The following is an 18,200-nucleotide window of genomic DNA, read 5'->3' as shown; positions in this document are numbered from 1 at the left end:
GTGAATGCCTTGGTTCTTGAGAAGTTCTGGGGAGTGACTGGGTGCCCCAAGCCATTTTCATCTAAGGAACCAACCTCTTGCCACTAGGGGGCGCCATCGGAGGAAAAGTGGGCCTCTTGGGAGCATTGCTGGTGCAGCCTGGCCTCTTGCTGTACACGCGCCCAGAGGCCATCCTTTGCAGACATCCCTGCACTCAGTTCCCACTGCTGTAAGTAGAAGAATGATACCCATTCTGCAGATGGGCAAACGCACACACCAAGGTGCGCAGCCCAGAGGAGCAGAGCTGGGATTTCAGTGCAGGTCTCTTTTGATTCTGTAGCCTGAAGACATTTCCACTTATGGCTCCTCGCTGTGACCCTGCTTTGTCCGTGGGGGGTGGGGGGAGGGGTTGCTTTTCTCCCACCAAGCCCATTCAGTGTGCCCTCCCTCTTTTTCTGGCACACTCTCTTCCCCCTCTTGCGCACTCATCTGGAACTCCCCTCACACACCTGTCTCGAGCCGTCCTCTTCCCTTAGCCTGCAGCCCATATAATCAGCCTTCTGAGCTGCCCTCTCACCTGCTCCCTCATCTCCTCCCCACCTCCTTGCCTTGGTCCAGCTCTGTCCTAGCCTGCCGGGTCCCTGTCTGGGCCTCCCCCTGGGCTCCCAGCCTCGGAGAGGTGGAGCCACCAGCACAAGAGGCAGTTCTGGAATTCAGGATTCACACATGGATCCAACCTGGATCTCCCCCCTGCCCCCAAGAAGGCCCATGTCCTAAGGAGAGACATCAGGTGGCCCGGCCCCCTCCCCCACCAAGACAGCCCGGGAACCAGAGGCCATGGGCACATCACGCTGCTCATGTAGCCAGACATTAGCACAATCTTGAATTTCAGGTCTATAAATCACCTGGGTTGGGGGGTGGGGTGCTCATAAATCTATTTTCCCATGCTGGTCGGCTTGCTTGACCTCTTGTCCCCTCCTCCTCCAGACTCCCTTCCTCCTTCCTGGGAGACTGGCCCAAGGAGGGGCCTGGGCATATATATAGGCAGCCACTGTGGGAGGGGCTGACCACAGAGGCTTCGGAAAGAGAAGGTGAGGAGGGGGCTCTGGAGGGTCTGGATGAGCACGGGAAAGTAGGAAGCTATGAGGTGCAGGGAGGCCAGCACTGAGCTCTGGCCAATGAGCCTTGGTTTCCTTGTCTGTAAAGTGGCCCGCCATCGGGGTTGTGGGACGATTCATTCAGCCCCAGTCTGGGCCCAGCAGAGAGCCAGGAGCACCCCCGGCAGCTGGGGTGTGGGGTGAGGCTGGTGGGGCTTCCCTCCCCTCCTGGCCTCATTCCCACTCATGTGTCTCCAGCAGGACTATGGCTTCTGCAGCAGCAGAGGCGGAGAAGGGGTCTCCGGTTGTGGTGGGACTGCTGGTGGTGGGCAACATCATTATTCTGGTGAGACCTCCCCCAGTGCTGGGAGCCCAGTGGGCGGGCAGGGAGGAGGGGATACCTGGGGGTGGGGGCTCAGGGCCCAGGACTCCCGGGTTGGTGATGGCTGCAGGCTGTCAAACCAGAGCAGCCTGGATTCCAATCCCCGCTCTGCGGCTCCCCAGCTTTGCAAACTCCAGCAAGCCACTCTCCTTCTCCGTGCTGCTTCCTCATCGATAGATTATGTCCCCATTGTGGGGACTGTTGTGTGGGTTCATCCATACTGACCCTCAGCTCCGAAAAAGTGCTTGACAAATGTTGTCCTCGTTAACATGACTATAGACATAAAGTGCCTGCTTGGGGCACAGGAGGCCCATCGTAATGAATACTAACCATAGCAATCTCTTATTAATTACTATTTAATGTTTTAAACTGTGATGCCTGTACATGGCTCTGGAGCCAGGCAGCCTGGGCTCAAACCCCAGCTCTCCTGCTTTCTACCGTGGGGCCTGGGGCCAGCAACGTAATCCTTCTGGGCCTCAGTTTTCTCATCTGTAGATGGAGATAAAATAGGAATGCCGAGAGTTTAAGATGAGTTATCAGAGTCGTGCGGAGCGTGGGACGACACACGGTTACTGTTTGTATCGGCCATGACTCTGCAGCTGGTGACGATGATTATCACACAGAAAGCAGTTAGTGGGACCGTGCCTGGCGCGCACACACTAAATACCCCATGAGTGTCAGTGTGAGTGTTGTCAAAGGTAGCCACTGAGAAGGCTTCCTCTCTCCTTGCTTCCCATCTCTCATCCCTATAAGTACCTAGATTTTTAGTTTCTCCAACAATTTCTTTAAGCAATAGGAACGTGTATACCTATTTTCTTCCCTTTTTGTCCAAGATACAGCTCATTCCACATCCTGTTCTGTGCCTCCCAGTTTCTCCTGCTGACCTAGTCTGTAGGCCCTTCCACATGAGTCCTCAGCCTCCTCGCCCTTTGTCATGACTGCAGAGCACTCCCTCGTGTGGCGCGCCGGTTCCTTTTACATGGTGACACAGGGAATGACTGTGTGGGTTTATGATTTTCCTGCACGAGCAGGATTGATTACTGCAGGCGGAATTGTGGATCAAAGGGTTGATGCGTTTGTAGTTGTTCCGGCCCCGGCCAGATTCCTCAGCTCGGGAATAACAACACTATTGAGAGAGGGCATGTGATCAAGCATCTCCTCTGTTCCAGTCGTGCGCTCTGGGCTGTGTATGTGGCATCTCCTCGTATCCTTGAAGCAACTGGCGGCTGGGATGTGGGCGGGGGGCAGGGATCCGGCCGGGCAGCCCTTCCCTTCTGGCCTCTGCCCAGCCCCATCCCCACTCATGGAAGGCGAGGTCCTTGCCCTTCTTATTACAGCCCGCTTTACCGAGGCCGGTGGAGGCTCGGAAGGGGAACTTGTTCACAGAGAGTCCCACAGCCCCGGCTGCCACGCCTGAGCCAGCCTTTCTAACCTGTTGCCCTGTCCAGCTGTCAGGCCTGGCCCTGTTTGCTGAGACGGTATGGGTGACAGCTGACCAGTACCGCGTGTACCCGCTGATGGGCGTCTCAGGCAAGGATGACGTCTTCGCTGGCGCCTGGATCGCCATCTTCTGCGGCTTCTCCTTCTTCGTGGTGGCCAGCTTTGGTGTGGGCGCGGCGCTCTGCCGCCGCCGGTCCATGATCCTCACGGTGAGGCCCCGGGGGCAGGGCATGGGGACGGGTGGGCACGGAGATCATCCACACGGAACCATAGTAACAACCACCGCCGCGGCCACGAGTGTGTGTTCAGCATGGTGCCACTCTTGGGCCTGTCGTCCTATTTAATCTTCCCCTAACCCAGTAGCAGGCTCAGCTGCGATCCTCAACTTCCAAAGAAAATTGGGGCACAGAGAGGAAGGCAAGGGAGCTCTGCCCAGGAGGATGATTCTTGAGTGGCAGGGCTGAGATTCGAACCTCAGCTAGTTGGTCCCCAGAGTCTGTGCTCGTGAACAGCAACAGGAATGGCAGCACAGCTACCAGTCAAGGAGTGCTCGCTACATTCTAAATGTTTTACGTAGATTGGCTCATTTATTCCTCACAACCTACCATGAGATACCATCGTCATCGGAACCCGTTTGACAGAGTAGAAACTGAGGCTCGGAGAAGTGACGTCACTTATCCAGGGTTGCACAGCGAGTGGGTGACAGAGCCGGGATTTGAACCCGAGTAGTTCAGCTCGAGCCTGTGCTCTGAGTTTCTGCCGGGAACGACCACCACAACAAGAACCCACACTTCCCAAGCACCCCTCATGTGCCCGGCACTAGGCCGAGCAGTTTTTAAAATTTTTTTTTTTTTTCCAACGTTTATTTATTTTTGGGACAGAGAGAGACAGAGCATGAACGGGGGAGGGGCAGAGAGAGAGGGAGACACAGAATCGGAAACAGGCTCCAGGCTCTGAGCCATCAGCCCAGAGCCCGACGCGGGGCTCGAACTCACAGACTGCGAGATCGTGACCTGGCTGAAGTCGGACGCTTAACCGACTGCGCCACCCAGGCGCCCCTAGGCCGAGCAGTTTAGAAAATGAGCTCCGCCGATCTCCCCAGAAGCCTCCGAAGTTGTGCTTCTCTGCCCCTTTACCAGTTGAGGAAACTGGGGTCCAAAGAGGCCAACAGCCCAGGCGTTCGGGAAGGCAGGGCCTCTAATCCCGGCCCCACTGCTGCAGAGCCAACATGGTGCCTCCTCTACAATCTAGGGCCTTTTCTTTTTTTTTTTTTTTTTTTGAGACAGAGAGAGAGCATGAACGGGGGAGGGTCAGAGAGAGAGGGAGACACAGAATCGGAAGCAGGCTCCAGGCTCTGAGCCATCAGCCCAGAGCCCGACGCGGGGCTCGAACTCACGGACCGCGAGATCGTGACCTGGCTGAAGTCGGACGCTTAACCGACTGCGCCACCCAGGCGCCCCTCTAGGGCCTTTTCGATTCCCGGGAGCAGCTACTTATTCAATCGACAAACGTTTATCGAGCAAGAACCACGTGCCAAACCCCCGCGCTGGGCACTGGGGCTCTGGTGAACCCCTTGTCCCAGGGGAGGATGCTCCAAGGGGAGCAGCGGTGCACAGCGAAGAGGGAAGGGAGAGCCGGAGCTGGGGCAGGGGAGGCCTGCAGCCAGAGAAAGCGAAGGCTTTGGGGAGGTGAGGGAGTGACTGAGCCTTGTGTCTACAGGAAGAGCATGCGTGGGGAAGGGAACAGCAAGAGCAAAGGCTCTGAAGTCAGAGCCAAGTCGGGGTGGCGGGGAGGGAGAGGAAATGAGGTTGGATGGAGTGGGTACAGTGGGCGGTGGGCACCGGGCATGAGGGCGAGAAGGGGAAGGTGGGCCTGTCGGGTGAGTCTTGCCAGCCTTGGTAAGGACCTGGGCCTTATTGTAAGATGGAGCCTTGGAAAGGCTTTCCTTCTCTTTTTCTTTCTTTCCTGCACGGAATTCTCTGGCATAACCATTTAACCTAAACCCTAAAAGCTCACCCAACTGGTGAAAAAAAAAAAAAAAAAAGGTGGCTGTCTCCCTTATTAGTTTGTCATTAACTAAGACACAAAATTTTATTTTATTTTATTTTTATTTTTTTAACTGGGCATTTTTTCACATGATATTTTATTGCAAATATTGCAAATTGAACATTGGTTACCGACTGGAGAACGTTTTTAAACATTTTATTTTGAAAAATTATCCAACTTACAGAATCGTGGCAACAGTAAACTCCCACAAATCTTTCTAAATTCACCAGCCATTGACATGTTGCTTTGTTTCTCAATCTTTCATTATTTATTTTTTATTTTTTTAGTGTAGTTTATTGTCAAGTTGGCTAACATAGTGCATACAGTGTGCTCTTGGTTTTGGGGGTAGATTCCTGTGATTCATCGCTTACATACAACACCCAGTGTTCATCCCCACAAGTGCCCTCCTCAATGCCCATCACCCATTTTCCCCTCCCTGCCGCGCCCCTGCCCCTTCAACCCTCAGTTTGTTCTCTGTATTTAAGAGTCTCTTATGGTTTGCCTCCCTCTCTGTTTGAAACTATTTTCCCCCTTCCCTTCCCTCTGGTCTTCTGTTAAGTTTCTGAAATTCCACATATGAGTGAAAACATACGATATCTTTCTCTGCCTGACTTATGTCACTTAGCAGAACACCCTCCAGTTCCATCCAGGTTGCTGCAAATGGCAGGATCTCATTCTTTCTTATTGCCAAGTAGTATTCCATTGTATGTATAAACCACATCTTCTTGATCGATTCGTCAGTTGATGGACATTTAGGCTCTTTCCATGACTTGGCTATTGTTGAAAGCGCTGCTATAAACATCGGGGTACAAGTGCCTATGCATCAGTACTCCTGTATCCTTTGGGTAAATTCCTAGTAGTGCTATTGCTGGGTCATAGGGTAGTTCTATTTTTAGTTTTTCAAGGAACCTCCACACAGTTTTCCAGAGCGGCGGCACCAGTTTGCGGTCCCACCAACAGTGCGAGAGGATTCCCGTTTCACCACTTCCTCGCCAGCATCTGTTGTTTCCTGAGTCGTTAATTTTAGCCACTCTGATGGGTGTGAGGTGATATCTTGGTGTGCTTTTGATTTGTATTTCCCTGATGATGAGTGACGTTGAGCATCTTTCCACGTAAGGCGTAGAATTTTATGGGAAATTTCAAACATAGAGCAGAGTGAGTGGCATGAGCCCTGCACCCCCATCACCTGGTTTCAACGACATCGACCATAGACTTGGCCAGCTTTGTCCCCTCTGCTCCACCCCTGCCTGCCCACATTCTTCTTTCTGGGGTATCTTGAAGTGCATTCCAGACACCAAGTCATTTACCCATAAATATTTGAGTGCACATTTCTCTGTGATGAGGACACTGTTTCGAGCAGGCAGGCATGTTATAGCGCAGCGTCTCAGCTCATGGCAGAGGGGTTAGCGCGACCACTTCCCACCCCCTGTTACTCTGAGGCAGAGGGCGTGGGGTGAGGGAAGAGCTTTTTTTCCTCTTATGCACAACCATCATGCCACTGCTGCACCTACAAAACCCACCCAAATTCCTTCATATCTCTCTTCCGATATCTGTTTGAACGCAGACTGGATAAACAGACAACCAAATGTTCCTGGTTGTCTCAAGAATGTCTTTTTTTTTTTTTTTTCCTCCTATGGTAGACATTTATTTTACTGCACCCAAGCCAATAGTTAGCTTCAGGAAATACTTTACATAATTCTGTTGCTTTCATTTGTTCCTAACATTTTATTATAAAAAAAAATACAGAAATCCAAACACAGAAAAGGTGAAAGACTTGAACGGGAACACCTGTACGTACACCCACCACGTAGATGCTACCGTTCACATTGTCCTACACTTCTTTTTAAAGTTGCATTTCTAGGGGCGCCTGGGTGGCTCAGTCGATTGGGCATCTGACTTCGGCTCAGGTCATGACCTCATGGTTTGTGGGTTCAAGCCCCAAGTCGGACTTTGGGCCGACAGCTCAGAGCCTGGAGCCTGCTTAGAATTCTGTGAATTGCTTAGAATTCTCTCTCTGCCCCTGCCCTGCTCATGCTCTGTCTCTCTCTCTCTCTCAAAAATAAATAAAAGCATTAAAATAAAATAAAATAAAATAAAGTTGCATTTCTATCCATCAGTCCGTCCCTTGAGGGGGTGTGACTTGATACAGGCTTTGCCCTGACGGGCTGTCCCTCTGTCTCTCCCTCCCTCTTTCCCCAGTACCTGGTGCTCATGCTCATCGTCTACATCTTTGAGTGCGCCTCCTGCATCACATCCTACACTCACCGAGACTATGTGAGCTGGGCAGAGGCCAGGGGAGGGGCATGACTTGGGGGAGGGTGGCAAGGGTCTGGGCCCGGGGGTGGGGTGGAGGTTGACCTCCCGCTCCACCCAGCCCCACTGGATCCTGTTCTTCCTGGACCTCCGCAGATGGTGTCCAACCCATCCCTGATTACCAAGCAGATGCTGACCTTCTACAGTGCAGACACGGACCAGGGCCGGGAACTGACTCGTCTCTGGGACCGCATCATGATTGAGGTGGACATGGGGGGGGGGGGGTTGAGGCGGGCGAAGGGATGGGGAGGGCTGGAGGACCTGGGACTCTGAGGTAGCTAGGGCTCCCATTATGCCCACTGGTAGATGATACCCACTCCTGCGGTTCTTATGGGGGGGTGGGGAGGGCTGGTCATGGCCATTTTCCAGATGAGGAGACAGGCCCAAAAAGGGAATGTCACTTGTCCAATGTCACGTGGTTGGTAAGCTGGGATCAAGATCTGACAGCCTATAACCAGAGTCCCTGCTCTTAATCATTACACATACCTTCTTAATAATGATGGTAATCATAATAACGAAATGTAATGAGTACCAACTTCTTTAGTACTGTTCAAAGCACCTTTAAAGCTTAGTTTTTCCTCACAACTACCCCATAAAGGAGATCAGCTTTCTAACAATGAGGAAACCAAGGCAAGAGGTTGCGTGGCTTACACCAGGTCACACAGCTGGTAGGTCACAGAACCAGAAGGATTGAAACCCAGACCATCAGCTTCCAGAAGCCACGTTCTTTTTTTTTTTTTTTTTTTTTCCTAATGTTTATTTTTGAGAGAGAGACAGAGACAGCATGAGCGAGGGAGGGGCAGAGAGAAAGAGAGAGACACAGAATCCGAAGCAGACTCCAGGCTCTGAGCTGTCGGCACAGAGCCCAACGTGGGGCTCACACTCGTGAACCGCGAGATGATGACCTGAGCCGAAAGTCGCTGTTTCACTGACTGAGCCACCCAGGCGCCCCCGAAGCCACATTCTTAATTAAACCCAATGTGATGTGGCACAAGAGAAGAATATTGAGGACCCCAGGGAAATTGAGGTCCCAATTTGGTTCAAGTCATACAGCTAGCCAAGATGGGGACTCGTATTTGAAGGAACCTATGTTTTTATCATTCAGGGCCACAAATTAAACACCCACAGGGGCCAGAAGAAGCCAAAATTCTGCCTTTGGGTGTCATTTACTTGGGGTTTTGTTGACAGCTAATTCAGAAGAATTTTAAAATAAGTAACGAAACGGTGGGTTTGATCCAAATCCTCCACCAGCCTCTTGGTGACGGGACAAATATCTTCTGCTCCCCCTGTTCACACACACGGACACTTGCTGCCCCCCCCCCCCCCGCCCCTGTGAAGCCGAGGACTTGGGGAAGTCAGGCCCAGCTTCCTCACTCTACAACCTCGGGCGAGTGGCTGTCCTGTCCGAGCCGCCGAAGCCTGCCTGACTCCGGCCTTTCTCTCCAGCAAGAGTGCTGTGGCACATCCGGTCCTATGGATTGGGTGAACTTCACCTCGGCCTTCCGGGCAGCCACCCCGGAGGTGGTGCTCCCCTGGCCCCCATTGTGCTGTCGGCGGACAGGCAACTTCATTCCCCTCAATGAAGAAGGCTGCCGCCTGGGCCACACAGACTACCTGTTCACCAAGGTGTGCCACCCCCCCCTCCCCCACCGGTCTGCAGGTCTGGCCGCTTCGGTTTCTTCTATCTCTCCCTCCCTGCCGCTCCGTCCTCTCCTCCCCTCTCTGGCTTTTTCTTTCTCCCCCCCTCTCTCTGGCTCACCCAACCCTCTCCCCGTCGGTCCCTCCCTCCCTCTGCTAGTCAGGGGGAGGCCCAGGACCTGGCACCTGCGGCTTTTCTCAGTTGGGAATAAGAACAACAACAATAACAGCACAACAGCAACACCAGCCATCGCTTATCCAGCCTTTGCGTGGTGCCGGGCATTCTTCTAGGTGTTTCAAGTTTTTGTCTGATCTCTCACCGCAGCCCTGGGAGGCAAAGATTAGAATGATCCCATTTTAAGGATGAGGAAATAGAGCTCACTCGCTAGTGAGGGATGGAGCTGGGGCTGGATTTCAGGAGGGCAGGCCCCCACTAGGCGCTTTAACTAGTGCAAGGTGAGTGCAGAGGCAGAGATTGAAACCAGAGGAGATTAGCTGGGAGGAGAACCAGTCCCAGTGGTTGCTCTGGCTGCTTTGGGCTCCCGGGGGGGGGGGGGGGGGGGGGGGGGGAGGCCTTCAGCCACGTCTTAGATCAGGTGTCACGGAGAGAGGAGCCTGTGCAAACCATCACCGCTGTCAGAGTCACCCAGCCGTTTCTCAAGCCCGACTCTGTGCGGAGTGCGTGTGTGTGTGTGTGTGTGTGTGTGTGTGTGCGCGCGCGCGTCGTCCCATGGAATCCCCACAAGTGCTCTCGGAGGCCGGTGCGTCAGGGTTGCCACTTGCACAGACGGGGAAGCTGAGGCTTAGAGGGTCAGAATCATTCCTAGGCTCCAACAGCTAACAGGTGGCAGAGCTGGTCCCCAATTCAGTCCCACCTGACTCCAGGACAAACACCCTGAATCTCGTTCTCTGCTGCTTCCAAGTCGAGGCAGGGGTCTACGTGGAAATGACTCGCTTGTGAGACTCGGGCCCCACCTGGCCTCATTCCTAAAGGACGTAGCAAAACTACACTCATCCTAAAGGCACATTTCAAACCCTGGGAACTTACGGGCAGCATGGAAAGCCAGCTCTAGACAAGACTGCCCTCAGACTCTCATAGCCACCAACAGGGCAGTACCCACTTGTGCGGGGCGTGGGCTCCACATCGCATCCCTGGTTCCCCAGAACTGCTCTGGGAGGTAGACACTGCCACACCCCCCATTGCACAGGTGAGCAAACCAGGGCTCGAGGAAGGAAATCACCTTCCCAAGGGCTCACGGTGACGTTTTCTCAAACCCCACCCCCTGTCTCTCCCCCTCCCAGGGTTGCTTCGAGCACATCAGCCATGCCATCGACAGCTACACATGGGGCATCTCGTGGTTTGGGTTTGCCATCCTGATGTGGACGGTGAGAGGTGGGGAGCCTCTGGGCTAGGTGGGATGTGCGTGTGGGGCTGGAGCGCCCCTCACTCCACTGCCTCCTCCTCCAGCTGCCTGTGATGCTGATGGCCATGTATTTCTACACCACGTTGTGAGGGACAGGAAGGCCACATACACGCCTCGGCCTCTTCCTCCTCCTGTTCCTGTCTCCTCCGGCCGCGGACTGGATGGCTGCCTCAGCTCTCCCCTTCCCACCTCCCTCAAGCTTCCCTCCTTCCTCACCAAAGACCTTTTCCCAGGTTTCTGAGCCCTGCTGGGACTTGGAGGTGCCCCGAAACCCTGGGACATGTGTGCGTGGGCCCTTAGCCCTTGACGTCATTTCACTTTGCTGATTCCTGGCCCATCTTTCAGTGTCAATTTCAAAGTCCTGTCCTCCGGGGACCCTTCCGGGATCCCACCCACCCCATCACCAATGCCTCTCTTATAGCTCCCCAAGCTCCTCCTTCATGGTAGATGTTGGCCCTCATTGCTAAATAGTTTGGGGTTGTTTATTCTCTGGTGGACTAGGGTCACCAGGAAGGGAGGAACAAGCTCTGTCATGGTCACTGTATTGTCCCCAGCATCACCCAGCAGAGGGCTGAGAGTGGATATTCAATAAATACTGGTTGAATGAATTAATTTGCTTTCTTCTGGGGCAAAGACAAATGAACAATAACTCTTCCAATGGAAGTGGCAGAAACCCAACTGGCACTGACTGAAACATAACATAGAATTTCTCGACTCATGCAACTGAGTCAGTATTGCTGGCTTCAGGCATGTCTGGATCCAGGGGTTCAATCTAAGTTTCAAGGAAACCTGCTTCATTGGCAGACAGACTTTCTCATAGCTAAGCAACACAGCAGCAAGAGAGGCCTCTCTCCCAACAGCTCTACCCAAGGTCAGGGATTCAATCTCACTGTCTTACTTTAGAGTCTAGCCCATCCTTTGGTTGGGGAAGGGAGGGTATCTGAATTAATACTAAGGGTGGTGTTGGGAAGTGGGGGTGGTTTATCAAAGGAAAATTAGAGCTCGGGCTGTTGGGCTGGTATGGGTGACAGATAACCTCCTCCTACGGGCTGTAGCTTCCAGCAAGTTCTCTAATGGGTGGATGACAGCAAAACTCTAGGAATCTCATCCTCGCTCTTTTGTCCTCTCTGAAGCAGGCCATCCTCTGTCCATTTTATAGTAATTAGGCCCTGCCAAGAGGGCCTGGCCTCCTTCTCCATCAAATGAAGTTTCCCACACTCCTCATTTACTCCACAGATGGTCTGCAAATGCTGAATTCAGATATCAAACTTTTTAAAATATACTTTTAAAAATCTGCAATGATCTGGGGCACCTGGGTGGCTCAGTCGGGTGAGCGCCCGACTTCAGCTCAGGTCACGATCTCACAGTTCGTGAGTTGGAGCCCTGTGTCAGGATCTGTGCTGACAGCTCAGAGCCCAAGGCCTGCTTCAGATTCCATGTCCCTCTCTCTCTTCCCCTCCCCCACTCACGCTCTGTCTGTCTCTCTTTCCCTCTCTCTCTCTCAAAAATAAACATTTTTTTTTTTTTTTTTTTAATTTGTAACGGTCAAAGAGCCTTTTTTGTTAGGGTGAAAAACGGGAAACAACCATCGGCAAGGGGTGGGTTGTACAACTCATGTTACATCCTTAGGCCGGATTCTCTGTGGCTGTTTGAGAAGAATGTAGAGGGAGGCGCCTGGGTGGCCCAGTCTGTTAAGCGCCCGACTTCGGCTCAGGCCACGATCTCACGGTTTGTGAGTTTGAGCCCCACCTGAGTCAGGATCTGTGCTGGTAGCTCAGAGCCTGGAGCCTGCTTCGGATTCTGTGTCTCCTTCGCTCTCTGCCCCTCCCCCGTTCGTGCTCTGTGTCTCTCAAAAATAAATAAAAACATTTAAAAAAGGAGAACTACATGAGCCAATATAGAAAAATGTCATCATGACATAAATAATTGGCAAGTATACATAAGGATGTTCATTACAGTGACCTAAATGAGCCTCTGTCGGGGACTGGTTAAGTTAGCTATGCTATGTCTATACTCTAGAATACCACACAGTAGTAAAAAATAATGTTTTAACGTGGAAAAATCTCCAAGAAACGCAGAGTAGAAAAACTTGCACATACAGTACTTTTATTCCTGTGGATAACATATTCAGGACTGGGTCTTTTTAAAGAAATGGGTCAATGTTTTTAGAATGATGTTTAAAAGAATTTATAACCCTTCTACTTAAAGATTATAAAAATTTAAAAATGGAAGCGTCCCATATTTCACGCCCCAGGAAATCATCACCCCTCCCCCAAATCTGGTCCATCCCCCCTGGATAATTGCTATTGACACATGATGAATGTCTTTTTTAGCTTTTCAACAGTTTATATAGACACATCTATAGATATTTATATAAGTGCACACACATTTAATGGAATCATGCTATAAAATATTGCTTTGTAACTTGCCTTCTTCACTTAACTATGTATTACGGTCACTTTCCATTCAGTATTTATGAATTCACCTCTTTTTTTTTTCTTTTTATTGTTGCAATGCATTCCAGGGTTTAGATGTGTCATAGATCATCTTGTTATGTAAATAGGCAAGGAGCAGAACAGGAGGCATGATCTCATTTTTATAAAAATTATATATATTATATATATAATATATAGATCACACAGTATATATACACAGAATATATATACATATATAATAATGTGTACATATATAATATATATAATACATACTATATATATATATTAGAAATTATTTTTCAAAAACAAGAAAAGTGGTTTCTAAAATACTGAACAACATATAGCTTTGCTTTGAAACCCAGAGCTTTAAAACCCCCCATAGTTTGGAGCCTGGAGCCTGCTTTGGATTCCGTGTCTCCCTCTGTCTCTGCCCCTCCCCTGCTCACACTCTGTCTGTCTCTCTCTCTCTCTCTCGAAAATAGGTAAACATTAAAAAAAATTTTTTTTAAACACCACATAGATGTGATACCCACCACATTTTAACTGCCCCGTGTTAACTGACCTACCTGGCTTTCCTGCAGGCTCTGGAATGAAAATTCTCCCCGATCCTGGGCACATATTTGACTGCCTTGTAAACATGTCAAGGAAAGGGGGGATTGCAGCCAAACCTACTGCTAGATGTAGGTGTGTCCTCATAAGCAAGTTCAGGGTGACCCGTCTGTGACTTGGATTCTCTGAGAGAGGCAAAGAGGCAGCGCCAGATTCTCACAAGCCCCACTGAACTCTCTGAGCCTCAGTGTGCCCGTCCATGAAATGGGTGTTCTAACAGTCCCTACCTCAGGGCATAGGGCCCAATTCATTCTGAGTTCAGGAACTAATAGACCTTATTATTATGAATCAGGAATTTTCTCAATCCCGTGTCATCAGAATCGAGTGCAGAAATACACCATCTGCTGAGGCTGCTACCGTCTCTGATGAGTCCCAATTTCAAATGTTTGGGGCTCCACCATGCTCAACATACAGAAGCTGATTCACCAAAGTGACTCCCACACTTGTGCTTTAAACACTAAAGTCTTATTGGAAAATGCTTAGTGCTTTCGCGGCAGATATTCAACCCCTGGGCTCAGCATACATTAGAGTTAATATACTTTTTAAAAATTTTCTTAATGTTTATTTTTGAGAGGGAGATGGAGCGCAAGTGGGGGAGGGCAGAGAGACAGGGAGACACAGAATCCAAAGCAGGCTCCAGGCTTTCAAATGCCTGCATAGAGCCCGACATGGGACTCGAACTCACGAACTGTGAGATCATGAACTTGAGCCAAAGTTGGACTCTTAACTGACTGAGCCACCCAATCACCCCAGAGTTAATATGCTTTTTATCTGAAGAACTTTAAAAGAGGGTTTGTGGAATTAATGGAAATTGGTATGCATAAAATCAGTTTTTTTCCTTAAAAATCACATTGCAAAAGAATATTTAATGTCATGGGAAAATACTTGGGAAATTGTTCAATGCAGAAGATTACAAAAGAGCGTGCTGGGTGTGATCGCTTTTCTGATAAAAATATAAATATGTGCACGTTAGCGTTAAAATTGTAAAACAGGGGCGCCTGGGTGGCTCAGTCAGTTAAGCATCCGGCTCAGGTCATGATCTCACGGTTGGTGGATTCGATCCCCACGTCGGGCTCTGTGCTGACAGCTCGGAGCCTGGAGCCTGCTTCGGGTTCCGTGTCTCCCTCTCTCTGCCCCTCCCCCACTTGCACTCTGTCTCTCTCTCAAAAATAAACATTAAAAAATCAATAAATAAAATTGTAAAACAAAGTCTCCCAAAGGTTATCGTCGGTTACTAAGGAAGAGGAGAGACTTGCAGGGACTTTTACTTCATTCCTTGGCTATTTTGGTATTTGCCAATATTCTATGATTATTGCTTGTCCTCCAAAAACAATAAACAAACGTTAAGAAAAACGCCACCATGGGACATGAGATGTGTATCAAGGAAAGAATGGTTCTGCGAAACATTTTCAAATTTTACCTAAACAGTTAAAACAGGCCAGGCCCTGCCAAATGCTGGGGCTGGGGGTTGCGCTGGCTTCGGAGAGGGCGGGTAGGCAGGCTTCCACCTCTGTCCCACATCTGCCACCACCTTCCTTGGCTCCATCTGGTCACACGCCTGCAGAGTGTAGTTCACTCAGCCGGACTGGCAGCAGTGTGGCCCGTCCTAGGCAGGCCTCGGCCGGCAGAACAGGTTTGTCCGCCCTGGTCCCTCCGCTCACATGCCCACTCCTGTGGGTGAGAGGGAAGGAGAGAGACGTGAGGGCCGAGTGAGGCTCCCGGGGCCACCCAAGGGAGAGGTAGCCATTTGATGTTTCTTCTTACCACATCTCTACCTGACCACGTCTGTCCATGGCTTGATCCAGCCTCTAATCCTACTCGGCTCCCCAGTGTCCTCTGGATAACGTCCAGCACCTCTGCCTGGCACTGAAGGTCCCTTATGGCTTGTCTCCTTGCCACCTCCCCAGGCTTATCTCCCTCTCCTTCCCCACTGGGTCAATGTTTCTTTCATCATCTGAGAGTATAGAATGGAAAGAATACACTGTACAAGCCATCGGGCAGGCACACGCCTCTGTCTACACCTGCTGTGGTTTACATTCCTTACACGAGGGCAGATAAGCTTAGTCCCGAAAATGTAAAACTCTCAGCCCTTTGACCACGTGATTCCACCTCTGGGAATCTATTCTGCATATGCCCTCACAAGTGTGTGCAAAGATGCTCTGTACGAGAATAACCTAAAAGCAATCCCTGAAAAACAGCATAAATCATGTCAGTAAAGAAATAGTTCTCTAATTCTCTTTTCACACCACGGGAATACTATGCGGCTAGGTTTAAAGGGAGCCGCCTTTATATTTGCTGATATGAAACCATCTCCAAGATATATTGTTTATTGATAAAAGCGCAAAGCCCAAAACTGAATATATGCTCAGTGCAAACTGTTATCCTAGATTGGAGCCTGGAAGACCAGATATATTAGTGGAAAAATTGGCACAATCCAAATAAAGTCTGAGGATTAGTTAATGGTAGTGTACCAACATAAATTTCTTCGTTCTGATACATGTCCATGGCTATGTAATATGTTAACATTAGGGGAAACTGGGTAAAGGGCATACAAGAATTCTCTGTACTGTCTCTGCAACTCTTCTGCAAATTCAAAATTCTTCCAAAATAAAAAGTTTATTTGAAACAACTGAATGTATGTTTCTACATTTGTAGAACTCTAAAAAGGAGGGAAAAAAGGGGAAACATTTGTGTATGCACAGGAAATGCCCTTGTATTTTTATGAGTAATTTTCCTTAATTCGGAAATGATTATCCACCGACAATTGATGAATATTTTTTAAATAATGTATATTCACGCTTGCATCATGAGTTTTTCAGAGTACCTACCTGACAAATGTCATTATTTGAAAATTTTTTTAATGTTTATTTTTGAGAGAGACAGAGACAGAGACAAAGAATCCGAAACAGGCTCCAGGCTCTGAGCTGTCAACACAGAGCCCGTCGCGGGGCTCAAATCCACAAACCAGGAGATCATGACCTAAGCCGAAGTCGGGCACTCAACTGACTGAGCCACCCAGGCGCCCCTGTTTGAAATTTTTTATCTGTTGGCATTATTTCAAAATGTTTTCATTTTGGATTGCAGGAAGAAATTACACATGGCTGAGGACTGGAGTGAAAATAAGGAAATAGGGTGATTCACTAGAAACCAACTCACAAGATGTTCATGTTACCAAATGGACAACGCACTGAATTTATCAAAAATTCTTTAACTGGTGTTAAGTCCTGGGTATTCAAGGCACTGTAGAATTAGAAGACTCAAATTTTCCAGACCCAGTGAGAACCAATGTTATGCAGACAATGTCACTGATATCCTAAGACCCAGTTGGGGGCCCAGGAAGCTATGCTGAGGTAAGTTGCATCTGCCCCTGTCCTAGGTGGTATAATTGTTAATGACTCATTCATACATTCACATATTTATTGCTTGCCTAACATGTGCGCCAGGCACTGTTCTAGATCTGGGGACCCGGCAGGGAACAAATCAGACCTCAGTCTCTCCCTTTATAAAAGCTTACCTTTCAGAGGAGGAGATCAAGGAAACCAAGAAGGGAAACATACATGTCAGAGGATAGTAAGTGCTAGGTAGAAAAACGAATTTTTAAAACTAGCAAGGAAGCGAGGCAAGGAGTGTCAGCACCACATCCACATCCTGTCTGGATGTCTGAGTTTCTGGAGGTGACATGGCTCCTCCCCTGGATTATTTCCCATTGTCCCATCACCACAATGTGGTGTGGAGGGTTGGAGAGAGCTCTGACTCACCATCCCCGGGGCACATGCCTGCCTTGGAGCAGGGATGGACTCAGCTCCACCCAATGGGCCTGCCCTGCCAGGGGGAAAGTTGGCTACCCAAGGCTCTGAGCCTAGGGAAGGGTGAACTAGACACAGAAAGGACCACTATCCTCTCTCCCCATAAGCTGTCTCCTGATTATTCAGAGATAAATAACACAAAAAGCACTGAGAACTCAATGTTAGCCATTCTCTTGACTATTATTGTTATTAACATTTGGGGAGCCCATTAGTCACCGGGCCAATTTTTGATTGATTGCCTCTTTATTCCAATATTTATCAGCTGGCATGAGGTCAGGTCTTGTCAGTAGAGGGCGCTGGAGGGACACTGCAAGTTAGGGGCTTCTCTCCAGATTCCAGGGCTTTGTTCCAGTTGGCAATGGGCTGTGCCCAACAGGTGGCTGTTACTCTCCTCCCCCTTGTAGCTGGCCACCTCTAGCACCTCCTTGAGCCCAGCTAGGGATGCATCATTTAACCAAGAGAAGTATCGAAAATATGATATAGACTCATGATTTCTCCCTTAATTGCCTATTCAGATGCTCTGCAAATGAAAATAGAAAGATGCAAACAGAGCAACTGGGTTTTTTTTGTTTGTTTTTTGAAAAGCCACTTTCAGTCCTACTGGGGGAAAAATAGCCAAAAGATCCCAGGTATTAAAGTTCATCTCATAAGGGGCACCTCCAAGGCTCAGTCGGTTATTAAGCAGCTGACTCCGGGTCAGGTCATGATCTCATCGTTCTTCAGTTCGAGCCCCGCCTCGGGCTCTGTGCTGACAGCTCAGAGCCTGGAGCCTGCTTTGGATTCTGTGTCTTCCTCTCTCTGCTCCTCCCCCACTCATGCTCTGTCTCTCAAAAATAAATATTAAAAAAAATTTTTTTAAATAAGTTCATCTCATAAAAATTCGTTCAAAAAATTGAAGAAACCAGTCTGGAAACAGAAGGAATTTTTCAACTTTCAAGACCTAGAATCCAGGTAAGTGATATTTGTTGCCTAGAAACTACTCTCGTCCAGGGTATGTCAGTTAGCTTTTTTTTTAACCACCCGAAACACAG

The 18,200-nt window shown here is 49.5% G+C and overlaps 1 protein-coding gene across 2 annotated transcripts; it reads left to right on the top strand.

The window, feature by feature from the left end:
- Positions 1–1,049: 1,049 nt before the first annotated feature.
- UPK1A (uroplakin 1A) lies at positions 1,050–10,927 on the top strand. Of its 2 annotated transcripts, none has more exons than XM_045441211.1 (8): positions 1,050–1,070; positions 1,335–1,422; positions 2,907–3,107; positions 7,144–7,218; positions 7,354–7,461; positions 8,704–8,883; positions 10,198–10,288; positions 10,364–10,927. In XM_045441211.1, exons 2-8 carry the CDS (start codon positions 1,342–1,344, stop codon positions 10,558–10,560), a joined length of 933 nt encoding a protein of 310 aa, XP_045297167.1. In that variant the 5' UTR covers positions 1,050–1,070; positions 1,335–1,341; the 3' UTR covers positions 10,561–10,927. The 2 variants fall into 2 exon arrangements, with proteins under 2 accessions (XP_045297167.1, XP_045297169.1); XM_045441213.1 differs by having other exon boundaries at positions 10,198–10,281; positions 10,364–10,525.
- The last annotated feature ends 7,273 nt before the right edge of the window (positions 10,928–18,200 follow it).

This window comes from Leopardus geoffroyi, chromosome E2, assembly GCF_018350155.1.
Source record: "Leopardus geoffroyi isolate Oge1 chromosome E2, O.geoffroyi_Oge1_pat1.0, whole genome shotgun sequence".
In the NCBI taxonomy this organism is placed as follows: Eukaryota; Metazoa; Chordata; class Mammalia; order Carnivora; family Felidae; genus Leopardus; species Leopardus geoffroyi.
Note: the sequence above shows the minus strand (reverse complement) of the source record. Positions and strands in the feature narration are given on the sequence as shown.